The sequence below is a fragment of the Bombus flavifrons genome, chromosome 5 (genome assembly GCF_040668555.2).
Source record: "Bombus flavifrons isolate JBK064 chromosome 5, iyBomFlav1_principal, whole genome shotgun sequence".
NCBI lineage: Eukaryota > Metazoa > Arthropoda > Insecta > Hymenoptera > Apidae > Bombus > Bombus flavifrons.
In genome coordinates this window covers 1,246,757-1,274,434 of record NC_138446.1, presented here as the reverse complement: position 1 = coordinate 1,274,434, position 27,678 = coordinate 1,246,757, and the positions used below count along the sequence as shown (strand labels likewise).

At 41.6% G+C, this 27,678-nt stretch overlaps 2 protein-coding genes across 8 annotated transcripts in view; one reads left to right on the top strand and one right to left on the bottom strand.

The window, feature by feature from the left end:
• Window positions 1–26,967, bottom strand: part of bsk (mitogen-activated protein kinase dJNK) — a 53,186-nt gene extending 26,219 nt beyond the window's left edge. For 2 of the 7 annotated variants that reach the window (XM_069113708.1, XM_069113709.1), the window contains exon 1: window positions 13,050–14,015. In XM_069113708.1, the coding sequence (XP_068969809.1) occupies window positions 13,050–13,209 (160 nt within the window). In that variant the 5' untranslated portion in view covers window positions 13,210–14,015. Of the gene's footprint in view, window positions 1–9,681; window positions 9,792–13,049; window positions 14,019–19,623; window positions 19,670–26,825 lie in introns of those variants that run through there. The other 5 variants (XM_069113706.1, XM_069113707.1, XM_069113702.1 and 2 more) reach the window with 5 other exon arrangements.
• On the top strand, window positions 3,615–5,130 carry LOC138180163 (uncharacterized). The gene is made up of 2 exons (XM_069113742.1): window positions 3,615–3,989; window positions 4,468–5,130. Exons 1-2 carry the CDS (start codon window positions 3,975–3,977, stop codon window positions 4,750–4,752), a joined length of 300 nt encoding a protein of 99 aa, XP_068969843.1. The 5' UTR covers window positions 3,615–3,974; the 3' UTR covers window positions 4,753–5,130.
• Window positions 26,968–27,678: the final 711 nt, after the last annotated feature.

Genomic DNA, 27,678 nt, shown 5'->3' with positions numbered 1-27,678 from the left:
CGCTTCTTTTCTCGATGGGTCGCCTGCTTGGCTGCCACTGGCGCGGGCGCCCCAACCACATAAAAATACCGCGAATCTGCTACCAAAATTTCCTCTCTTCAACATACTACCCACTTCCCGAACCACTGACAAATATTGCGTAACGACAATGATGCACACGAATACGCAATTGCCGCCAAATCTATTTTTATCGGGGTACCTCGTAGGCGTGTCATATTATACCTCTGGAGTCATGTACGAAACAATGACCTCGTATCTTTGATTTGTTCTACCGTGAGGTGCATAACAATGTGACAAACACGAAGCGTTTATGTTTTAATTAACACGCGATCCGCTCAAAGTAACGTAATAAACGCGCAACTTTTAGGAGCACAAGAAAGAAAAATAGTTCAAAAAAGTGAAGTAAAATAAAAATGAAATACAACACGGTTCTTTTAAATCCTATCGCTAAAGATAAATGTCGCATCGCTAAGCGTTAACGAGGAAAGAATGGCGACGGGGTGCGCCCAAAGAGGGAGCGAAAGATCGCGTGCCTCGTCAGCGAAAGTTCGATACTTAATTGAAACAGCCGAGTAAGCGAAGCTTTTGCTTAGGTGCACGGTTACTGTTCCGGCTATAGTCTTTCGTTCTTCTCAACAATCGTCCAGCCAACCATCTACTTCGGATTCGAACTATTCGCTTGTTATCACATCTAATATTATCGCCTTCGATGCATTTCCAGTGTATATCACATTTCGTCTTATTTCTTTCCAATCGATCAACATCTGCCATTCGGGAACAAACTACGAATTTATCACGAGGACATGATTTTTGTAAAATCGTCGTACGTGATTGTTCGCTGTCACTCGGTGAAAAACATATTATTATCACAGTAACTCTACGCACTTGTCTTTGACATTGCTAAGTTATCTACAATGGTGACATTCATCTTTTTTCGTTTTAACATCACGATACCGGAGATATCATGAGTCCAGTCGGATATCTCGAAACGCAACGAACTTTGATCGGATACGGATATAAGCTTTTGCCGAGCAAATACAAACAGAAATCGAATATCGCGTAGCTTTGCATCGCTGCAATTCCATTCCGACCAAGATCACCGTAACGTTTACTCTTTGTATTTACGCGGCCGAAAATTTTTCACAGAAACTAATCTATCGAGTCTCCATCTTCCGATACCGCCCACCTTCAATGTCGATCTCTTTCTCGATCAAGGATATACATATTTACATTTCATCGAAGCTTCCGATTCTTTCATATCCTTTTGAGTATCGATCCAAACACCGGAAATGTTAAATATATTATCGGTAAATAAAAAGCTACGTATATATCCTAATAGGATCGAAATGGTTAAATAGAAAACAAACGAATAAAAGAACAGAACGCGTAACATCACGCAGCCGGTTGCGATTTGTCTTTCGATGACCACGTGCAGGCTATTACAGAAACATATCCACCTTGATACCCTATGCTCTACCACTATTTATAATCGGACGATGCGACCAAAGACGAGATATTAATTATCAGGATAGCGATTTATCGTTAACGCCGCGGCGAACTACGACCGGACCAGATAATGTCCCTCATTTGTCACCCCGGGCTCCAACCTGATGATGATCGCCATCCTCGAATAACGAGCAGCTGGAGCAGCGTTTTGCGCTTTTCAAGCATTCTCCGGTCTCTCCTCTTTATCCCTGTCTTTGTAAACCATCATGGAAATACGAAGAGTCGAGCTGTCCCTATTCGACTTCCCAACGTAATCGCGCCAGCTGTAATTCAATTTCGTTTCTTATTTATAATTAGTCCCAGACCCTTTAGGTGAAAAGATAAAATATATATTTGTTATTCCTATTTTCTCCTTTATCACATAAAAGAGAGAAACGAGAACAATGAAAGATACGAACTGGCAGAAAGATCGAAAAATAGGGATGTACGGTAGAAGTAGTCGATAAGCGAGCGGATTCGAAGAAGGAAGAAATGCAGGAAGTAGATGGAGATGGAAAGAGGGAGGCAAGGAGGGAGGGAAAAGTGGCAAAAGAGGAGTGAAAGAGAAAGCTCCCAGCATTGTACCAATTCACGACGTTAATGCGGAGAGTGTTCTAAAGAAGGGTGAAACAATGGTGGCACTCCACCGGCTCTGATTCTCCTTTTCTACGACGCTTCGAGCAACGCTCGACGTTTCACGTTTGACGTCCGTGCATGCGCCATCGCCACCACACGTGCACAGTTACGCGAGCTTTACGCTTTTATAGAATGTAGAACCTTAGTTGGCCATCGTTACGCGACCAAATCCCCGATTAAAGTACTTCCTACATTTGCACGTAACCAGATCAAAGTATAGTAAGCTGATGTTCTACAAGATATAATTTAATACGAAGACTACAGGAGATGTTTTTATTCGATAAAAATAGAAAATAGTGTACACTGCATGAATTGTTCATATATCACCAGTAATATATATTTGTGCAACTATATGTTATAGTAATACAGCATTAGAGTCAAACAGAGGAAAAACTGCGATAACTTTCAGAATGGGCTAATAACTAGAAAATGTCTGTTTGATAAGTAGCCTGCCGGATTTTCAAAATTGTTATATCGCAAATGTAAAAAACGGTTTTCTTTTAACTAACGAGCAGAGAAAATTGAATTTCTCTCGAAGCATTAACGTAATCGAGCTAAGCCTGCGAAATATCTTTCCGCATTTTCTTGGAGCTGGCGCACGCAATGTGCTAGACGCGCTACTTAAACGTCATCGTTTCCGTCCTCTCGACGTTCATATTGCCCACTTCGCAGTGCGGTGCATCGCTTCATCGTCGCCGTCATCGTCGTGGTCGTTTCTCCAAGAATAACGAGTCAACGAGGCCTGACGAGAACGACCTTCTTGCCTTTGAGAGACTTTTAGCTTACGATTTTACAGCTTCGTGAAATCGTGCCTCGATTTCCTCGTTAAACGTTGCGAAATTTCGCTCGTTTAACGTAACATTATTGCGTCGCCAACGAAACGACGATAAAACGTAATCGATGAACGAAACAGCGTGCACGAAGATTCGTCGAGAACATCGATTATCAGTGTAACGAAGACATTTTTTTACCCAATTGAACCCCCCAATAAATAAGGATTTAACTCGACGTTATCTCCTACGGATGCTACGTTTGTCTAATTCGCTTCTTAAGTAATCGATATGAAGGCGATGAAACATTTTAAAGGTCATTTCTTTTATATCAAGGAAATAAAAAAAATTCTTTAATTTTCTAGTTCTTGAATTTTTAAGCCTCATTAACGAGTCAGTATCACGACAGTAACGAGCCCTTCGATTTGTTCTCATTCGTCAATAGTGCTCGAGCGACTGTCAAGAGGGACTATTTAGGCTTCGTGGCCGCAAACGAGGACCAATTGGATACAAGGACGGAATAGCTAAACCATCATCGTGAAAATTATTACGAGCGACGAGGTTGCGCGTAACGTGCCCAAATGGAATTTCAATAGGGGAACTACTCCCACTCTTTGCTAGGAATCTTTATTTCGACCTCCACAAGGTCGATCGTTCTATAGATTCAAGAGACATTGGCCCTTTGAAACTTTCTCCACGACCAAACTTCCATCTTGTATAGATCATCTTGTATAGATATCGATGTTATTCGATGAAGCACTCGTAGTCAAAAAATTACGAAGATGTTCGATCGGCCGAACGTCGAACGTTTCGGTTTGGACAATGGCCAAGGACGTGTTGCTTAATCTCGCGTCAGCAACGAAATCCGGCGAGGTTGCTCGTTCCCAATGCAGCCCCGTGACCGACAACGCCAAGAGGTTAATAATTATGCGCGATTACGCGAGGTAAACATCGGGAATCGATGCACGTAACGTCGACGCGACGTCCCGATCGAATAGGTATAAAAGGGGGCTACCATGATGTTTCGAGCATCAATCGATTTTCAACCAAGCTTGTCCAAGCATCTCCTCAACAATCTACAAAATGAAGTGCATCGCAGTGAGTAAACTTCTAACCCATTTACCGTCAGCGATCTGATTCACAATAACTGTCCTAACTAACGATATTTTAGCCTAAACTTTGTATCGTTTATCGAAACTTTGCCATAAAAATTAGCTTGGAAGTTAAAATTCGAGTTTACAAATGTATCGGTTCAAAAGCATATAATCGGTTTTAGTTGATTTTTTCTAGAAATGAAACAACGCATACAAAAATAGGAAATCGTTAAATAAAAATATTATCCCAAGAGATTGACGATTTAAGTGAATTTGTATTCCCTGGTTAACAGATTAAGGCTACGATTATGGTTACAGTGAATGTGTATTCTGACAAATGAAACGTTCCAAGACCAGAATGCATATCTATCGAAAGAAAGACAGTTTGTCAGAACACGCATCTAATCATAATCCAGCTTTAATACGCATCCAAAAACAGAGGCAAACGAATGACGATATTAATGACTTTCTCACAATTCTAGGCTATCGTTTTGCTCGCTCTGGTCGGCGTAGCTTTAGCGAAACCCTTGGAAACGGAATCCATCGAACCGGTGAAGGCCGAATCAGTGGCAGCGGAAGCTGAAACCGCGGTTCGGGATAAGAGAGGACTCCTGTTGGGCGCAGCTTACACCGCACCCGTCGCTTACAGTGCAGCCTATACCGCTCCGGTCGCCTACACGGCTGCTGCCTACAACTATCCTTACGCCGCGTACACCGGCTACCCTTACTACGCCGCTGCCTACTCTGCGCCCTACTACGTTGTCTAACCATCTAACCGAACCACCTACCTACATTTCGGACCTAATCACGACGACTGCACCGATCTCGACAGCTCTGCCGAGAGCTTTCCAGACTTGATCGAGATGCATGAACGATCACGTCGAAGGGTGCTTCGCATCGCACAACACCCTAACCAAGGCTCATCAACTTAGACAATATCGGCTCAAACTGAAACACAATTGCTGAAGCAAACATAATAGGGCATAACATTCTTTGTTATTGTGAACACGCGTTGATATGACTACAAGATGCTGGCATCCTTCTACGCTTTACTAACAAGCTAAATATGCATAATTGTACATGTACATGCATTGCGCTGTATATAAAATATGTAATAAAGTAGCAAAGCATAAAAAAGTTCTCCACGTATTTTAACCGAGACTCAACTCCAATTCCGAATAAATTCAGAATCAACTGCACAACAATTAGTAGACTGTATGTAGACACTGATGTTGACACTGATGTTGACGCAATTTTTTATTTTTATGAACGTAACTACTAAATTTCTAGATAACTCGCTTGGTCTGGATAAATAATTAATTTGTTAGAAGGTAAATGTAAGAGACAAACAAAGTGTGGAAAAATATAACGTACCAAATATTCTCAGGGCTTCTGGCCATTCCAGATAACCTAGTGACTCAACGTGTAAACGCACCTATATATTTTACTCGCCAATTCTGCACGAGCGGTGTCGCTTTCAGTCGAACAAAGGTGAGAAATAACTGAGAATAAAATTGGTTTCTTTTATCAGCGCTGTTTCAACCATACGTACATAGGTACTAGAAAATATGAACACGTTGCTGACATTTATTTGCTCGACATCAAATAAATAATTCACAAGAGTGCGCGACGATGGAAACGGTAGATTCTTTTCTTGGCTATCCACACTAACATCCATCGAAAATATATACAGGGTGGTTGGTAACTGGTGGTACAAGCGGAAAGGGGGTGATTCTACGCGAAGAAAGAAGTCGAAAATATAGAATAAAAATTTTTCTTTTTTAATTTTTTTTTTTTAATTTTTCCATCGAGACAACGATCTACAGTGAGATCCGTTATAACGTACCGCGCGTGTACCGAGCGAAAATTCAAAGTCGATTTTCTCGAAAACAAAGCCTCAAACGAAAAATTTTTATTCTATATTTTCGACTTCTTTTTTCGCGTAGAATCACCCACTTTCCGCTTGTACCACCAGTTACCAGCCACCATGTATATGTATAAGCGCAGGAACACGTTACAAAAATTTGTTCTCCTCTATACATCCTTTTCTTACCTTGATCGATTTGATATAAAACAAATAGTTACGCACAATTAATGACGCTAAACAAGAAGAAAAGATTTTCTATCGCACAAAGACATTGCGATTTCTCTTTGCTACGTTTGTGAGTTTTCTCGACGACGAACGATGCGATTAATTTCCTTCGAATACCGATTAGGAGTGAAACGAAAATCAAACGGCATAACGAAGGGTCGGAACGGGTCCTGTTAGTGCAAGTTGGCAAACAAAAGCCGGTAGTTAACGCAATTGTCCCCAGGGATCCTTCGACCGAAGCCGATTAAGCTCTGACCGATCTTTGATGCCAAGTAATTAATGGAATCCAATCCAGCGTCCACTCGCAGTTACTCCCTTCTTGCTTTCGTTCTTCCCTCTGTTTCGGCACGGTGCCAATTTCTCCCTTTACCACGACAATCCGTTCCTTTCATTTCACTTGCTAAATCCTCCTAATTTGAGTGAGTTTATAATTCTAAACTACCGCCTTTCAACGTCCAAAACTAAGATTTTACGCGAGCGCCGAGTGTCGGGTCTGAAAGGTGTAGGTACCAGCAGCTCTTTCGTTAACTGCGCGATTAGATATAACGCATATCGCGCGTGCAACTATTATCCAATCAGAGTACAAGCGTTGCGCATTTCCGTGCTACACGTGTCCCTGCCGATAGACAATGAATATTCACTGACCGAAATATCAAACGCGTGGCAAATTCATCGACAGGGACACGCGACTCTATTATCGGTACCAGTCATCATTTTTTATACTTCTCCCGAACTTAACATGAAAATCTTGATGAAATTAACAAATCACCTTTGAACCAACGTCCGAGCAAACAGCTGACTGCCGTAAATCTTGTTTCAGAACAAAAACTACACTAGTGTTCAAAAGTATCCGAGCAGTCACTTGTTTTGAACAAGAGGATACTTATGAACTGTAGCGCATATGTATATCGCGAAGCTTTTCAGCAATTACGTTTCATGTTGCCTGTCCGACTGAAACGAGGCAAGAGGCACGATTATTCGCGCAGAAAGAGATTCGAGGGTTCGATGAAAAGAGATTGCTACTAGAGACTTTGTGGGAGCGCGTAACATAGGAGACGCATCCATTAATTAGAAAACAAGCTATGCATCGAGCAAATACACCAGCCAACCCCATTTGATTCAGCCTAAGTGCGGGCTAATTATCGCATTTGTGTATAGGAAGCAAACACACAGTCTCTTGCTACAGTGATCTCTCCTGATTACATAGAACCAACGTGAAACATCGAGTCATAGTTCTATCAACGATTCGTGTACGCGGACCTATGGAATAACACGACAAAACTTATTCGCTGATTTTCCAAGTAGCCGATAGTAACTTTCATCGTGAATATCGGTAGCGTTATTAATCCATTGGTCTTTTATGCGAATCTAGTGATCTTCAAAGTGGTTAGATTCTTTTGTCGTTTGACACTCGACGTTCTACGCAACACATACATTTGGAAAATCTCGCTTTATCGAAATCGGGAGAAGCGTAGAATGATACGTAGCAAAAGCTTCAAAGAAAAGGAATAATAGGATGAAGGAGATAACAAATGACGATTAAATAAATGAAAATTTAGATAAATAAAAGATGATTTACATTATATACATAGACTTTACGTACTTTACCTAAAAACTAAACGAAATTTATCAGTTTATTATTTAGCTAAATGCAAAAACATTATTCCATCCATTGAGAACGCCTCCTATTACAAAATTAATTAACAATATTCTGTAACAATAAGATGGAAAAACTGCTCTGTGTCAAAGTACAAGATTGAATTGTAAAATGTTGAAACATAGGTGATTTAAATAACTATGGATGCGCGAGTACCCGAAATTATGAGCCTGGATCGGGTCGGCAATGCTTTTTGGACTCAGATCGATATCTTGAAAGTTTGTCGATACATAAACATATTCAGGAACCCGATTTGCGACTCGGGATATCAGTTATCTTGTACTCAAACTAAATTTGAGGCCGACTAGTACCTAAAGTAAAGTTTTTTTTGTACATGCTTTAACTAAGTTTCAATGCAAAAAACAGAAAAATTATATTTTGAATCGAGCATCGGATCCCGGAATAACAGGTACTCGAATACGATTTATTTAAAATAGCCATACCTTAGGAAGTTATCTTACAGTATATCAGGAACATGTGCATTAGGTGGTTAATTTCTGGTGCATTAGAACGAGAACCACGAGGCCGGACTCGAAAATTTTTCTTTCTCGACCCGTATTATATCGGATACATTAAGCGAACATTCATTACGCGTAAAAAGCTTCCGCCGTATTTGCATTTCCCACGGATTTTATCTACCTTTAAGCTACATAATTTACTATTATTTATATATTTATATATTTTTATTTATTTTATATATTTTTATATATTATATATATTGTATTATAAATATTTTGTTCGCCTGCTACGTGTCTCTCGCACACTTTTCCGTGAAACGCCAGATCGATGAGTTTCAATTTCAACACAGCTGCTATACGTTGAGTATAGCAACGCAGCTCGTTTCGTCAACTATTCTTTTCATTTTTACCATTGATTGTATGTCAGTTTGCACATAAAAAAAAATATACAGTCCGATAGCTGAGAATGTACGAGCGCAAAACAGAAACGTACCAATCTCGATTGTAAACGATCTATATGAGTAACAATATATGTTACTTCGCGTTATACAGTGCGGGCTGAATTCCGTCCCCCGGTCAGGACGGTCACTAGCAGTGCAAACAATTAGTTGGACCGCAATAATCCTAAGGAACTACAGTTTGTTTTATTACAAATAAAACAAAGCATTTCGATTTTACCGTTAGTGCCTCAACCGTTATAAAATATCTTCAAGTCGAGACGTTCCTTATGGTTATTGCTCCATCAGATAAAAAGGGAGAAACGTGGGTTTTCCCATTAGGATTGTCACCCGCAAGCGACCAGTGACCGAACTTCACTGGTTTCTCATCAGCAAATCAGTCATCATCTCTAGACTGGTTCAACGACTACAGATCAGTCAACATCGCGGCACTGGTCTATATGTACTTTAGATCAGTCATCTAGTTAACTTATATTTATACGCACCGAGCGTAACCATTTTGGCTACAAGTTGTTGGAATAAAGTGTAAATTGTAACGTGTTACCTCAGAGTTATAATCAATTCAACCATCTTTATTATCCTAAACGAAATAGGGGATCGATCACTTGGTGGCGTCGATTACATAATCGTAATGGGAATTTACGACTCCCTTTGGCGCGCTTCCTCGCAACTGCGTCTCTCCGCGAACGGTCGAATATACTATATAGCTAAACTATAGTTTACTATAACTAAAATCTTCCATTTTTTACTCTTGAAAGCGTATCGTAGATTCAGAAAATAATTAAAAAACACATCTTTGCAACAGCACGTTGTGGTTCTTTTCTAAATTTATTCCTTCCGTTGTCGTGCTTCCGATTTATTACATTTCAGAAATTATTATCTCAAAAATAACATTCAGCGTACCTCAACATATACAACTAAATACATATGTACATTATCTACTACGCAAAAAGTATTTAGTAAGCGTGTAAGAAATACGAAAATGTTTCACGCCGAAGGGACCACGATCAAGCATACACATAATTCGTTACCTTCGAAACGTAGAGATAGCATCGAAGGTGATACGTATCGATCGAAGGTAATTGTGCGACAGTTGCGAGTTCAAGATCTTGGTAGAAAGAAATCCACTACGATTACGTACCTGGAACAGAAAGAGCACGTTCGATTAGAGAAACTGGTTAATCTACAAGAACTGTTCATGACGACGATAGAACACGTATTTGCTTGCGTACACAGATTGTTTCGCATCGATACATCAAGTTTTAACTCTATAAAGTCAAAAGGCCAAAAGACATATCATAAAATATTTTCAAATGACGCATGACACGATACCGTATGTCGCTGCACGAATAGTTAGCTCGATTAGCTGAGTCGGATCTTAAAAGAAAAAAAATCACAGGCATAAAGCGGATAAAGAAAAATTGCGAAGATAGAATATTGTCGAAAGCACAGGATAGAGTGAAGAGAACGAGCGATCGAAGAGGGTGTGCGAGAGCAACTTGCGAAATTTGAGCGTCGAACGAGAGGAAGAAGGGGGTCCTAGAACGATTCCGCCATAAATCAAACGACCCTCTTCAATTTCGCGGAGTTAGTGCACCATTCTTCCCTCGAGTTCAAGTATTTCCCGCTTTTTTCACAGGGCGGCCTTGATCGCAGGGGGTTCCTAAGTTGGTACGCTGTAAACTCGACGGTGGATCGATATAGGTGACTATCCCGAGCCACCAGGCAGCCGAATTCTACGTACCCCGCGCCTTTTCGATTCGCGCGGGCGCGCTGGATTTCATTTACCGCCGATTACGCAGAGATATCCGTGCCAAGTGCTATCTCGACAAATGACGAGGCAAATCAGAAAGCGTAGACATAAGAGAACAACGATCGACAGGACGCAACACCAACTTTCTTATCCAATAATTTATTTGACGTACTTACAAGAAATTTTATTCGATTAACGATGGAATCGCGTAGATTTCCTGATACGTGTACGTAGTTCAGAAGGTAACAAATATAACAAATATCGTTTTTTTTTTTTTTGGAAATATTTTTAAGAGTTTTGTAGTAGCTATATATATATATGCTTTTTCGATCCATATCAAAATATCTGTGCGATTCTATCATCGATGAAATCGAATCTCGTCGCATAAATCGAGTACTCCTATTCCCATCGATTTACATATCGAATACATATTTACGTGTGTCGAGACAGTAATCCGTTTATAATACACGCGACGTCCGTTCACTTGCCTTTCGTCTTTTCATTGACCGATTTAGCACGAATTAATCCTTCCGATAGTATAACGTGGTTGACGGCGAAAAAATATATCGAAAAAAAATTGATCTTTAGTAAAAGGTATGCTATTCATCTTCTTGGTATACGAGCAACTTTCGTTCTCATTCGTTATCAATGCACGATGACCAGCGGCACGCAATCTCACGATATCGATTCTACGTTCTGCGAATTCGAGCTCAGCTTTATTTTCACAGGTCGTTGGAACGATCAATTTCAAGGCGACAAACATTTAACGCACCATCCAAATAATCCAATTTTCTGCTAAATCGAAATCATTTCGCGAGATGAAAGGCAGGATAACATGAAAAGTATAACACGTATGTATCTTATTATAATCGTGATGCTCGGATCTATTGTACGATAACGATAACGATGATGATGATGATAACGATAACGAGAGCGATAGCGTGATATATTTCAAAGAAAAGCTTTCTTGTACGTGGTAAATTAATGTTAGCGTTACAAGGGATTCGCAAACTGACGAAAACACGAAAACGGTATAAGAGGTAAATTTGCGAATGTACAAATAACGCGAGAAATAGATTCTAGAAAAATGTCGCATTTCTCGAACAGTTCTGACTAGTATGGCCCCAGTAACATGAACAACAATTTCGAAGCAACATGTTTGCAGAGATAAACGAACATAACGGAAACGACCTGTGTTAGAAGCTTTTGTATACGATACGTCTGCACGTAATTTACAAAAGGCATGAGTTGCGTGACGGCGCGCATCGAAGCTCGTTCTAGTATTACGGGCTATTAAGTTCGAGTTATCGCCAACTTATCGCTCAAACTATGCGGCCGCCTTGCCAAATTCTCTTTCGACGTCTTTGTTTTTCTCCCTTTGTTTCTTCGTGCTTCTTTTGGTATGTTACGAACTTGTGCGAACTCTTGCCAGCTTAAGGCTCGATTCACACTGTCGGTCCTCAAATTATAATTACCCCATGGTTTCCAATATAAGTTTACGCTATGAGAAACGCTCCAATCTCAGACCAATCCCATCCCGGCAACGATCCTTGAAAAGAACATTTTATTGTTGAACATGACGTGTTGTTACGACATTGCTATAACTTCCTGTAATTGCTAACAGAAATTTGGATCTCTTACGCTATTATTTGAATGACCTTTTTTTCATGCAACACGTTCTAGCCACATATTCGACGAATGTTTATCTGATAAAATATTCTTTCCACGGTACAACTACGAATGACAAACCAACGACAAACAATAAACAAAAGGAACAATTAATTACAAAGACTGGACACGACCGTCTCGGACGAGTTTACTACAGTCGCTAGAAAATCAATATCCAAGTTTGTATATGTGCTAGTATTATTTGAGGGAGGCGACCGCATTACCACCCCCCCCCCTCACCTACAACGGTTTCCTTCAACACATGGCGTTTCCGAACGATTTGTGTTAAAACAAACGTCTTACTGGTGTTCGATAGAATCAACTTCTCGCAAGTCTCACTATTTAAATAGCTGAAATGTGTAATTACTAAGAATTTGTCAAGCATAAGAAAACTATGAAATAATCGCTGCCGATATCTACGATTCTTTGTTACAATTTTATGCCAGTCTTTCTCAAATTATTAAAAGTCTTCTGCGCTTATTATAACGTGGTTACCGAAGTAACAAGAGCCAATAAACGTTTAGTCGTAGCATGTTTAGTAATAAAAAAAAAATAAATGTTTACAAACGAATCTTACGACCTAAAAGCCGGCTGATTATCATAGCCAAAACGTAATATATATCGTAAAATAGTAAAACCGTAAAAACAGTTTTTGGATCTACTAACGCTACTGTGCAGTTAGTAAATTATTGTAAAGGAGGTTCCTGGTCTCTTTCCTGAACGCAACATGTAGGTGTATCGATAAAAGAGTCCAGTAGAGACGTAACCCCTTGAAGCAATATGCGAGCACATAAAGTTTGAAAAATTCACGTCTATATATCTATTTACGATCAAAGAGAAAACCGGGAACGGAGCAGGATTATCTGGATAATATGGGCTCGGTTCTTCGTAGTCAATTTCACGGCCGATTCAACTTTTGATCGATCTGCCAGACATAACTAAAATACCCCGAATTTCTCGTAGCAGAACACATCCTACCTTGTAAATATCGATCCTCGTTCCTTCCGTAGGAGTGCCACTTGCATCGAGTCAAAGGTAGCTGGTGCAAGGGGAGAAAACGTTGGAGAGTATGATGGTAACGTTGCCCAGTAACGATCTCGACATCGATAGCAGCAGAAGAGTCACGTGAATCGAACATTCAGTCACGAAGACGCAAGGTAGGAAGATGTAAGTTTGGGCGGTTGAAACTCACGAGTTTGTTCTCTGTTATTCGTTGTTCGTTGTCGAAAGCGACACGTGGTGAGTCGGAGCACACGTCTCCAAGGCTCGAACAGATATTACCCGTACCGCAGAGAAACTTTATTTATCGAAAACGAAACCGGCAAGCACGCGCAATAATTCAATCATTCACTGAATCACTCGTATCACGTATGATGTACACAGTCCCCTTGATTGTGTTCGGTAGCCTAATCGAAGTTCAAAAAAGTAGACCACCCAACTCGAAGCAGTGATAACTTTCAAAATCTCTACACTTTGAGGACAGTAACACTAGGCGTTAAGTTTACACTAAAATCAACATGGATGTTGGCGAATAGACTTCACTTGCGGCATTCGGAGCCGTTGCAACGAAAAGCACGACTTTCACTCGAAACGGCAAATCCGTGTTATTCTAATTTTCGAAACATCGAAAGGTTGAATGGAATTAGATTTCTCAAACAGAGAGGGAAACAGAAAAAGATGAAAATAGAAGACAGGTACGACGGCAGAGAAGAGGGGAGCAAGAAATATGGGGGAAACAAAGAACGAAGAATAAGAGGAAGAAAGGGGTGCAATAGTGAGAGCGAGGAAGGAAGAAAGAGCAAAAAGGAAAATGGAGGAGAGGCAAAGCGAAGCGAGAGAAAGGAAGAGTACAAGCGGGTGGATGAAAACGATGCGATCCGTAAAAAGTCCAAGAGAAACAAACGAAAAGACGCAGCGCGTGTCAAGTGCCACGCACGACTGATCAGCCCGTGGGAAGTTCGGGGCTGGGGCTGGCGCCTGCGCGATCTCATCTTCTCCCACTCGTCGCTCCCTTATTTCTTTCCTTCTCTTTTAGACGCTCGGATATACTTGTCGCGGTCGACGCAACCCCACCATCACGGCCATCCAACCCTCCAACCGGTGGACTATCTCGGGACGATTCGCGATATTCTCTTGTCGCGACCCGCCGGTCACAGTGCTCCCTTGAACCGGCGCGACGCGACGCATTAGCACCGCGTTTACTATTTTCTTTCCTTTCTTTTTCCACCTTTCCGATCGCGCGTCGCGTCGTCTTCCAAATATTTTTTCCGTCCTGGTTCAATCAAATCCACACAATTTATTTTTCTACGCCTCTCTTTTTCTTGATCACTTTTCCTGTAGTTACATTTCAAGCCAGTAATTCGTTAGAACGAAACCAACGACAAGGTGCTGGAATGTACAACGGCTGGCGAAGGTATCCGAATATGTGCATACTTGTAAAAACCTTTTACGAGTATAGCATATGTATTATTTGAAACATTTTGGAATTTTATTAGTAACAAAATTCGACTATCATGATTATATAGTAAAAAGGTAGGTAAAGTAATAGAACGCGATGTGGATCTAACAAGGTTCGATCGTTATCATGCTCGAGACGATAGCATGAGACTTAATTCGAAACTGCATTCCTGTAGACTTACGCGTTGATAAAAATGCCCGAGTAAGTCATGCGCGTATTGCAGAAATATTTTCTGAAAACCGACGCTGTGCTATCTATAAAAATTACGCGGAGATTAACCGTTCAAGTAGAACGAGATTCTTATGTACGTAACTAGAAAGGAAGTGCGCATAAGGAAGTACGTTATCGTTGTAGGAATACGTCCAGTATATTCGACGGTCGATAAAAAGTACAAAGATAGAAGAGAAAAGATCGTATCAACGCGCGGCGAAAAATCGATTCGCGAACGTAGATTGTAGACGTATCTTGGGCCGCACGTTTCACTTTCACACTTTACTTCTCTCTGTCGAAATCCGCTTAGCGGCCCAGCAAATACATATATGCATGCGTATCGTGCCGCATCCAGAGCTCAGAGCACGCGATAAAAGGTGGTGGTGTATAAAAGAGCAAACACATTTACGGAAATGCGGTCGAGACACGTGCCAGATGCCACACTCGTTCTGAATTAATCTCGTTCCCCTTAATCTCGGCGAAAGAGTAATACTCAACAGCTGTAGATTAATTAAAGTTAATACAACGCAGGCACCGGAACGTTTGAAAATCGCCTGGCGAGAAACATCGCGGGATAGACTGCATCAGTGACCATTCATCCGTTTCATCCTTCTCCTGTCGCAAATTCCACAATTCGATCTCGAAGTGGTAGAAGATAGAAGGTCGCTTTTGTTACGAACTTCTTAATTTGTACGACCGAAAATGAATGAAGAAGGAAAGTGGTAGATTGTCGATTTACGACAATAGAAAATATCGGTGAGCAAAAGGTATCGTAATGAAAGGGATGAATCAAAAAAGGAGAGGACGAGAATGTGTCTAAATGTTCGTGTCGATGCGTGGTCGGTCAGCCACCTTTCTGTTCCTAAAATAACCCTTTTGAAATAAGTTTCACCCTCTTGCGTGAAAGGGGCCAAAGTACGTCACTCGCTGTCGGATATGGCGCTGAGATGGTAACCAACTATTCGCCACGATCACTCTTAACTATAAAAGTATCTAAGCGTTACGACGCATATTTCGAACAGTAGAAACGCTGGAATCGGAGAAAAAAATTCTCCGATTACAAATTCATTTTTGTTGTACGTTTCCGGTTCACTTTCCACGAGAATCGGCTAAAATAGGGTACGTGCTCTTGGAGGAAAGACGTCGAATGACCGCTATTCGTTCACAAGAGTACCGAATCAAATGAGATTTCTTTTCACGGAGAGGAAACTCACTTCCCTGTTGTTACCGGTTCGCTCTTACTTAACCGAGGCTCCGTCTATTTTTGGTTCTCTCAATGAAACGATCTTTCGCTTACGATAAGAGATCGATTCGTCACGACAAAGAAAATCGTAATTCTATTTCGATCCGTGTTCATAAATATTAGGATGCTTGCGAAAAGAGCCCAACCTAAGACCTCGATAACCATTAAAAAACTATTAAAGTCATTAACAACTACTATCTAATTTCAAATCTCTGACTACAAAGAACTCGTATATCTAGAAAACAAGATTCTCGATCATGATAACGCATGGCAAAATTATTTTGGCCAACACTTTTGGCGGAACGATCACACGCCTGTCGAATTAGGAGTTTCAGCTCCCGTCAGGCTGGAAATTATCCTCGACAGCTGTGACAATGATGTTTGCCGTAACGTACCTTCAACCAGTTCCTAGCAGGTACGCGGAAATATTTATCATGCAACTGATGCTCACGAATTTTGCGACACTCTATCGGTACAAAAAATTAATAAAAGAAAGAATAGATAAATTATAATTTCAATTTACGCAGGATGTATCTGTATCCGTATTGCGTATTATTTATATCTGTAGAATACACCAACAAAGTTTAACTGGAAAAACCTGAAATGATCTATATACATTCACAAACACCAGCTGCCAAGAGCGACTGTATTCCCAAATATCGTCGTTTCCACGCAGACCTTACTTATTACTGTGACTGTATACCACGGTTAACGATTGCTAACGTTCTTATGCGCTTATTCTCCCAGACACAGACGTAGGGAATACCTATGCATTATTTTCATCTATAGAGTTGATGAACGAATAACGTCGATTATCCTATGACTTTGAAAACGTCTCCAGATGACGGATGACGAGCTGTTCGCATTGGTTTGATCGGAGTAACGTCAGAAATATAAAAGAAACCATAAACCCTCGTTTTCCTGTGAAACGTGGATTCTGTTCTCGCGTTAGCTGCATGTCCATCTTGTAACTATACTAGAGTCATATCGCGTTACTCGCGATTCTTTTTGTTATGTTATCGTGTGCTTTGTTAACTGATAAACACATCTTCAGTGTCATCCCAATCGCAATCCTTAGCATGATATTCTTTCCGCGTAATACTCGGTACTCGTTCGTAGTTAATTGTAATCGGTACATGGTCAAAGATGTATACACGATGCAATCACACTGACGCAAATATATTTGTTAACATCGAATGTATACATCTTCGTTTAAGCGTGAATTTAATTCGAGAGAAAAGAATGGTGGAAGAAAAGAAGTCGCTAACAAGAAACAAGGGAAAGAAGAAAGACGAGGGAATTGCCAGCTCGAGAAAGCAAGGCGAGGGTAGGAGTCAAAATCGATAAAGCAAGATGGCGGCATATAGTACTGCAGAGTACCGCAGCCTAGCTACCACGAGATTATCCTCTGTTACTACTCCTACCAACCTACCCACTTACCCACCTACCTACCTACCCATCAACCTACCTACCTACCTGCCTACCTACCTACCTACCTTTCTACCTATCTACTTAGGCTATCTGGTCACAGGTAGGTATGTGCTAGCAGTTTCAACGCAATCAGGAAACCATACTTAGGTACCACACTTAAGCATAGGAATTCGTTCAAATCCGTACGAGGGATTTAAGGTTCTAAGGTGTCTGACTTTTTAATTTATGAAACAGATAGTGCAATCAAAATTGCATAAATCGTTGTTATAGTTGTAGCGCCACCACTAGATAGATCGCGCGACATTCACTAACTATGCTACTGTTGCTACGTATCCGACACCAGTGATCGAGTCGTAGTAGCGATCAGACCTTACACCTTCGCGTTACGTTGCACGAGTAGTGGTAGGTAACCAAACGTTAAACAAATGTAGAAGTTTTAGAATAGTTTTTACATTCCTGGAAAAGAATAAATATACAAACAAGAATCGCTAGTTGTTGATACATGCCTCTCAATTTTATGATGACAACGATTCACCATTAACTTCCCACTTGTTACTTTCAGATCAAAGATCTGTGTCAAAATATCTATAGCTTCCAGCTCAAAAGAAAAAAGAATCAAAATCCGACAGAAGGAAGAAGGCCGCGCAGTCGTGCTTAGTTCTCAATGAGATTCACCGGCATCTTTTGCACAAGCTCGCTAATCGACTCGCTAGTTATTTTTTTCTTCTTCCTATTCAATTCCTTCTATTTTCTACCCTTTTCGTAGTTCATCCACAATCATTCTGCGCGTTAAATTTCTTTATTGGTTATTTTTCTTTGGCATTTCCTTGATTTCTTCGGTAGAATTTGAAGCAACGACCGCTTCAAAGGATTTTGCATTGTCTCGCGTTTCTTTTCATTCCAGGACATATTTACCTCGTCATTAACAGCAGTATGTTAACGAAACCAAGTATATTCGGAAAAGAGGCTTCATGTACCATAAAAGTATATTGTAATACTTGCTTTTGTTATCGAACTAAATGGAGAGAAGTTATCAACGCTGATATTTTCCATTTCTCTAACTTCCACTTCCGTCCTTATCTTTCACCGAGCATAATAACTATGATAATGCATCGCATTCCAAACATTTTTGGCGAAAAACGAAGCGGGTAAATCCGTGAAAGGAGAAGAATATGACTGATTTAATGCATCGTTCGATCGAGCTAAGCAAAGCTCGAAAGTCGGTGACTCTTCCCGATGAAAATAACCGTAACTTCTTGCTAAACGAATGCGTTCGGTCACGCGATAGAATCCGGGTATTAAAGCTGAACTATCCTGTTAGTTTCACACGATATTTACACACTTCTTATTCGAGGGTTGTGAGAACAGAAATGCAACAAAGAAGACAATCGTTTTCCATCATGTTGGGGAGCAAACAGTGGCAAATTGTGTCGAAGTGTCGCGAAATTAAAAGCAGAATAATCAGCGCATCGCATGTCGGTACGAGTTGACGCATTCCTCTTCGTAAGTATTATGAACATGAACACCTATTGACTTCGTACAAAATGCGATATTCAATCTGCAGTATCAAGAAGACGATTGATCAATCAGAATTTTGTATTCGTTCAAAGTAACGATTATACGTATATATCGCGAGCCCAAATATTTCAATTTTGAACTACATCGGCTTATACTATGCGGTGAGGACAATGTCCGGGGCGCGAAAAGCGTGAGAGGATGCGACATGTGAAGGTCGCACAACCCGAAAATCCATATCCATTACGTTTACTGAGAATCACGCTTGCGCGATTTCGCTCCGGTATCGAAGAAAACACGACTAACGACCCATCCTCGGTACGATACACTTTCCAACGATTAGTAAAATCATTAATTTACGTTAACGGAACGCACGAAGAAGGTTTCTTTGCCGTTCTTACGTTATTACAAACTCGTCGTATTCATTCCTATCCTTTCGCTACGTTTTTCTCAGTTTCGTGCGAGGAAAATTCATTTTAGATGCGCTTTCCGTAGCTAACTCTCGGTGACTAACTTTTTCCTTGCCGCGCCACTTCCATTGCGTCCGCAAATCAGAAAAAAATGTCCCTATGCTGAATGGACCAGACTTTGACTTTCACGATATATCGACATGATAAAGGGCGGAGAGCAAGCTACGTCCAACTTAACACGTCAACGATTTTCCAAGATACAAAAAGGGGATTAGGAGCACTCACCTATTCAGGAAGCTACGACAAGTTCCATATCCCTCGCAAGTGATCTCTGTAATAAAAAAAAGTCAAGACGAAACAATATAATTAACGAGATACTCGAGAAGCAGAAGCGGTGAAATCGTATAATTGTGGCAGGGGTAAGGCGCGAAAAAAAACGGAAGGGGATACGATGAATCGGTTTCTCCGGTGCACTGCACAGCACGGCCAACAAAAAAAAAGGGTACTTGAAGGCTTCGTCACCCTCGGTAGAAGTATATCGAGCGAAGATTCCCGTTTGTTTTCTGACTGGCAGGATTTACTCAGCGTACATCCCTCCGATGCATCCCCGCGAACAACGAGGGATGTTGTTTTCGCGAGCGCAGTTTTCTTCGCTTTCCGTTAGGGAAGATTCCAACGAACTACTCCATAGGGAGAGAAGTGGTTCGGGAGGGTCATTCCCGCACCTATAACGCTCTCTCCTTCGTGCTCTGTCCACCGGTATCATCTCGATGCATCCTCTCTAATTGAAACCGACATACCACGTTCACGCATCGAGTCTCCACGGATTAAATTCTTCCGGGACTTCAAGATCCAACAAATCACTGATTCTTTTTTGCTTCTTGCATCTTTTCTCCAATATACAGGGTAGTTGGTAACTGGTGGTACAAGCGGAAAGGGGGTGATTCTACGCGAAAAAAAAGTTGAAAATATAGAATAAAAATTTTTTTTTTAATTTTTTCCATCGAGACAACAATCCGTTATAACGAGACGTGATAAAGTGCACGCGTACCGAGCGAAAATTCAAAGTCGATTTTCTCGAAAACAAAGCCTCAAACGAAAAATTTTTATTCTATATTTTCGACTTCTTTTTTCGCGTAGAATCACCCCCTTTCCGCTTGTACCACCAGTTACCAACCACCCTGTATATGTAATAACGTAAATCCTTGGGTTAAATAAGACGATCGATTCTGGAAAATCGAGTTTAATCGAGTACAATTAATAACAAATCTACTACAAATTTTAGCTGGAAGATCGAGAATCGATTTTCTAAGCCCTAAATTACCGTTCATCTCTCGTGATTTAACCTATTGAGTAAAATGACTGCCGGTAAAACAAAGCAAAAGTAAAATATATTGGTTGGCGGGTAGTTTGAATTCTATAGAACTTACATATATATACAATATATTGTAACTTCAATGGTCGAGCTGTACGTCCTTCAACTCATTACGGATTAACGTTACGTTAACGCAACACTTTGTTTGTAACTTTTTTTCAGTCAACTTATACAATATTATTGAGCTGCATGGAGAAAACTGGGAAAAATCATTAAACTGCATAATTGCCACTTTTAATTAAACAAGCAGTAGCTTTTCTTCTATAAATCTCTTCGGAACAAAGGAGATCGAGAGTACGCGTGTTTCGAGAAATTCAGATTATTTATTCAGAAATTTAACTAGAACATCGCCAACTGCGACGTTTCGATAAAATTAATATAAGCAGCCATAATTACAGGAAATAGCAGCGCCGCTGGTTTCCTCCAGTCGTCAACGAGTTAATTGCCTTACGTTTTAAAATCATCTGCACTAAAATCCAAGTGGTCCGATATCGTGTTTAATGCGGGTATCAGCGAAATTTGGACGAAAAACGCCACGTAGATATCGGTCAATCGTGCTCCGACCTAAAGAGGCACGCCTTGATTGTGCAACGTCGAGACAAGGAATGGACTGCTCCAGTTCGCTATAATTATTTAGATTGCCGAGTACATCAAGGGCTCTTCCGCTGGTGCCCAGTGCGCGTACGGATCTACCAACTTATCAGTTGCTAGCGCACATTTGTATTTCGAGACACGACAATTACCAACGATCAATTGTACTATACTACAGATATATAAGAATAAAAGGCATTTCGTTCGTTTACATAACGTTAAAATTGTAGATTAACCACGAGGATCACCAACGTTATGAATTTATTACCGTCAAAGTTTACTGGTTGGTAGGACGTAACTGCGACGCAATTGGAATTTGCGAGCTTGTTGCGAAACTAGGAGCAAGAGGAACGATCGTTTTAAAAAACGAGCAACAACTTTCGCAAAGTTAACTACTCGAAAGTTTAGATCCGTGCTGCGGTTCGATTGGTTTTGCCTTGACGAATCAAATACAACCATATCGGCTCGAAATACGTCGAAGAAGCCCCCTTTCCGCATAAGAAGTCCGATTAAATTTTAATGAGAACTTCGGCACCGATCGCCGATTCGAAGCGAATAAATAAAAGTAGCGGGTTTTTCTGGGAAAAACCGCGGAGAATCCTCGGCGACGTATCGTTAAAGTTTTCAACGCGATACCGACACGCGGCAAGAATTTCTAATAGGTCGAAATTCATATTAGCAATTCCGATCACAAGCTTGCGCCTAGCACCGCGCACTTGCTTCGTAAATCGACAAATTTCGTTGGACGGGTTTGTCGTATGAATAACGACCAAACCGCGATGAAAGATGTTTTTTTAAGGCTAATAGACACAGATATTCCAATTATACGATTCTTAATCCTTTCAAGCTCTTCACGAAAGTAGAAATTGTTTAATAATATGGAAACTTTCTCACAACTGAAAAAAGAGACTTCTCAAGTAAAATAAACGAGTTTCGTTACAGCGAGCATTACGAAATATTTAATATTTAAGTCGAATTGCACGAGAGATAGACACGAAAATGGTGAATGGGTTTAGGTTCAAACGTGCGTCGGCGAAACATGGCCAACCTGTACAGTTCGCAATCACTTAACGAGCACTTTGCTTAATCAGAGATTTAAGATACACGATACTTAGGCTTCCCTCTGGCAGAGCAGAATACGCGAAGCAGCAAGGCCGTCAGAAAGCATTTAATTTCCGGTGGATGATCAGAACAGGAAAAAAGTGAGGGCAAACGCGAATTTATTCGAGGTACAAAACATCCTTTGGTTAATTAGATTCAACGTATAAGGGAAAGCTTGTCATCGACGAAATAGATAAAAAATTTCAGGGAAAGATACATCCGCTTTTATCTTCAAAACATGATTTCAATTAATCTATCTGAATCGCTTGAGACACTGCGCGAGACATACAGATATTAGAGGAAAAAGCTACATGTTATGTTACTGAATAAGTTCTACAAATTACATTACATCTTCAGACATCCCCTCAATACGTAGGTACTGAGCTACTACGCTTGTTTCATAGAAATTTTCGTATTCAGATATTATTAGAAAAGGACCCCTAACTATCGTTTACTCCCAAAATTATTTAAATAATGTTATATTCGAATGATCGGAATGCGATAAATCTTACGAATACGAGGATAGCTGGGTTAAAAGCGTTATTCTAATCTTTGTCAGACATTTAAAAGGGTTGGCAACTTAGCGATTGAAGCCTAACTCGTAACAAAACTAACTTCTTACTTCTCCTATTTCGAGACACAATCGAATTGGGACTAATGGCATTAGCGAGATTGGCGAGTTCTTTGAAACTCGCGTAACTGAGCTACCCCTTCACAGATGGCACCCAGCTTGCTATAACTTTCGTGCTACGACATCGGTAAAGAAGATGCCCCAGGACAAGCAATTCTAAAGTTCCTCTGTGAAAACAGACATCGCTCGAACGGCAAACAATTTCTCAAATCGATCGTCGGAAAATATCATGATAATATCCTGCGTAGCATTATGTTCCCTTTATGTAATAAGCAGAAAATGATAATTTCAACGAAAACACTTCGTTTTTCGCTGACAATGAGACGGGAAGAAGAGAGAAGAAATATGAGGAAGAAACGAGATACGGAATAACAGAAAAGAAAAGAGAAGAAACAGACGGAATTTCGACTTCGATCAACTTCTTTCGAATGTAAGTAAAGTAAGTAAATATCAAAGAGAAGAAAGTACGGTTAAAAGAACTGTGAGACCAGCGGTACAACGGAAAGAAACGAAGAGGAAAGAGGAGAAGGAAAGCGTAGAGAAGAGAAGAAAGGAGCGGAGATGCGGACGCGTGCGGATTCGTTCGGTGGACTAGAGGGTGAATACCGTTGGCAAGAGCGAAGGTAGGTGCGGAGGTGAAAGTAGCAGCGCTAGAGCGACAGCAGAGCGGCGAATCGGAGGGTGAAGGTGGTTCGACCGAGAGAACGACGGAGCGGTAGACCGGCAGAACGGCAACCAGAGCGGGAGAACGAGAAAGCGAGAGGGTTCAGAACGGTGGATGACGATGGTCGGGGGTGAGGAAGGAAGGGAAATGGCAACGACGATCAATACTTCGCCACGCCTCGCGCCACCACCTACTCTGTCGGAGCAAGGCTCGACTTTTCCGACCATTTCGTCTCTCGGTCAAGAATGGAAACCATCCTGGATATGTCTTGCTGCTCGTGACACTATGGTTTTTCAAAGTTCTCCGCAATTCGGATACATTGATCGCGCGCCTTCTACAAACAAGAGCTTAGTCCCTTCGGTCGATCGCGCGCTCTTTCGCCACTGTCCCACCACGTAAGCTACGAACTACCGAAACACCCGACAGTCTATCGTTTACAGTTTACACGTTCTCTGGTCAACCATCTACCCTATAACCGATACTTCATCGTCATATTTTTTGGAAAATCACCAACTAGTTGCAACGAAGCTACTTTTCTCGTTTGTTCCAAGAGAATATGAAATTGGGACAAACGATCACATATGTGACGAAATGGTTAGGAAGTGGCTAGGTACACATGACCTCGTTCCACGGGGTCACGATACGGGGGTGTGCGAAAACACGAGATGGCAGCACGCTACGGTGAAATAAGAACTTTTTACTATCCTTGATAGCTTTTATTTTCGTTATGCTACGCGCTTAATTTATATAATCTTGCGAACTTTAACCATGAGATCGATGCATTCGAGTAGATTAAACAGAACTTACGCGTGCTTGCTTCGGTGTTCGAGAATCGGCGAACGAACAAGGATTGTCTTACGATCGAGCATAATACGTGTCAAGATTCGTCTGCGAACGATTGCTATAACGAGTAGGCAACACGATATGTCTGCCGATAATTCATCTTCTTCGGAACCTCGTCTAGGGCTTTAAGAGAAAATCGTAAATTTTACGAAAATAGCAATGTACCAACGCAAGTAACATGCTAACGCGAAATAATATTATTTCGAACAATGAACTGATAACATGGTTCCAAAAAAGAAACAAAACGAGAAGCAAGTATGACTTACCCCTGACAAGGATTTTATGGCACCGAAATTCGATTTGGAATACGAAGCAGTTCACAACTCGCGACTAATTCGATTTTCTAAACTGGACAGCGAACGAAATAGAAAGATATCGAGAGAGTTGGAAAATTCTCGTATTGGAGAAAATGTATAATAAACTAATAAAGCTAGTCGATGAATTGTTATTGTTTAAGTCCAATCACAGCAACGTGCAAAGCAACGGTAAGCGGATTTAGATATATCGATAAATAACTACGGCAAGCGAAAAGCAACAATGGTGAAAATTGTACAAGAGGGAATATTCCACGCCAACGATCTGCGGTTCGCAAAATTAAGGTCATAGCCAAGACCGTGGCAACGGAAGAACGAAAATATCGTTAAATTCGACTCGACGATATCAAATACGAACATCGACATCAATAAAGAAACCGGTGACGTAGAAAGTATCTGATTTATAACATCAAAATTGAGTCCAAAGAATGCATCGATTACGCTGAGCGCGTGTCGCGTATGAAAATCACCCGCGTGACCGATCAACACTGTAACCCACAGCGACAATTCGCTATCGTACTCTGAAAACTGACTATTTTTCTCCATTAACCACCGATGGTAGAAAGTTTAGCAAAACCTCGAAGGGCACGATAGGCAATTTATTCTATCGAAAAAGAAAATACATAAAATGTACGTGTAAACACAGGTTTGGGTAGCTGCCATGTAATCCATTATCGCCCCCTCCCCCCACAATCGAGTCGCAAGTATTCTTTGTAATAAACGAACGAATCGAAGCAAGAAAACCCGAATACGCACGCCGCTCCAAAATTTTTACACGCCACGCCCACCTTCTACCGAAACCATTCACGCGATGCACGATATTTCGATAAATTGACTATTGCTCGCGTTTGTAAACACGATGTAAGAATACATCGATGAGAAAGATATATCACGTTTCTTTGGGGTAAAAGGGCGAAGATACGATCGGTCCGAATTTATTGTCAGAAAACGCGTGGCGCGCTGCATCGTGCGTAAACAAGCTACGTTTACGCGTGCTTTATCATCGAAGGGTCGTGATTGTGGTACACCAGAGGCGATAGTTTTGTTACGATATATGGAAATCTCGGATGTAAGAATAAACGTAAGAATAAACGTAGGAATAAACGTAAGAAAAGCGAAAGAACCTGCTCAGTACCGTGTGACTCCGGAGTCGAAACGTGTAAAACGCGGGTACTATTCGTCGATAAAAAAGTTCGTAAGTATGATGCCCAGATTAAATTCGAAAAGACACCAGAAAATCACGATACGACGTCGAGAAGACATGTTTCGCGTGCACAGATGCAAAATATAATATACTTTCGAACACAAACAGGGGATCGAGTAAGTTCGATGTAAAAAGCTCGATTCCGTTCGTTTGAGGAAACGATCCGGGTCGGACGACATCGTCACGTCGCGTCGCGTTGCATTACGTTCGATGTTGCGATCGGTGGTTGCAAGCAAGTGGCCAACACGAAAATAACGCGTGCAACTGCGCTACTAATGCGCTTTAAGGCAATGTGCTCGCAACGGGAACACCATAAGAGGTTACGGTTTGCCGAATTAATTTGGCTTCTTCCCTCTAAACGACGACGAGGAGAGGAACGAACATGGAAGACAGAAATCAAGGAAAACGCGAGAGATGAATCGCGATGTACAGGAAGGAAAACCGAACGCGTTCGTGCGCTTGTGCTTTGCGTGTGTGTGGGTGCATGTGTGTATGTTAGTGCGTGCGTGCGTGCGTGCGAGCGAAAGAGCGAGCGAGCGAACGAGAGAGAGGGGGGGGGAGAGAGAATAAAAGGGAGAAGGAGGGAAAAAGAGGAGGGAGAAAGGGAGCGGAAGGGAGAAGGAGCCCGAAGAGATCGGAGGGTCGGATCGGAGGTTAACCTGTCAGTTGACGAATCGATGGTTCGAGCGAAGGTGATGAGTTGCAGAGTGACGACGAGTGAAAGCGAAAAAACCGGACATTATATAATAATTGGAAATACTCACCTCTGCTGGTGAATGCGTGGCAGCCAAGCACACTAGTGCCAATCGGCGACCGCCGCTAATCGCTGCGAGTTCACCGAGTTCACCGTCTGCCGCACTAGAAAACCTTAGAATTTATCACGAAAACATGATCGGGTAACTTTCATAGGACGGGCGAGGAAGGAGCTCACTCTCGAAGCACCAACACTCGATGACGTCATTCCACTAGCGGCAACATGGAGCCCAAAACGCGATAGGACGCGGGCTCGAGAGACTCGAGTTAGGTCGCGCTCGCTTCGAGCTGTCCCTCGAGTTAACCTCAAACCGCTCGGCCGTTGCTCGCGAATACGCGAACCCTTCGATCACCACCGGCTGACAACGACCGACTCTCCCGTGCACCGACACCGACACCGACACCGACACCGACACCGACACCGCACCGACACCTCTCCTTTCTTTTCTCTTCTCTCTTCTCTTTCCCTCCTCTTTTCCTTTTCCTCTCTTTCTCGCTTTCTCTCGAGGCTCCGCGCTGCGAGGCACACCACCGTCCGCGACTAGAATTCACTTCGGTCCGCTCCTTTTTCCACGTGATTTCCGAGAGGCCGCTAACAGAGGGCAGTCGCGTGCGCGCCCCCCACAACCGCGATTCCTTCACTGCGGGAAACCAGAGATTCGAAATCGAAGCTGCGCGTCGCGCTACCTCCTTCGCTTTTCCAACAGAGGACGTTGTCAGGCGACCGAATGGACCCGATGGGTCGGTCGTGCCGCGTCGTCGTGAGTCGTCACCAATCGTGTCGGGTCGTTTTTCCTCGCGTCCCGTCGTGTTGCGCCGCTTCGACAACGCCACCGTCGCCTACTTTTCCTAACCTCGCTTTCT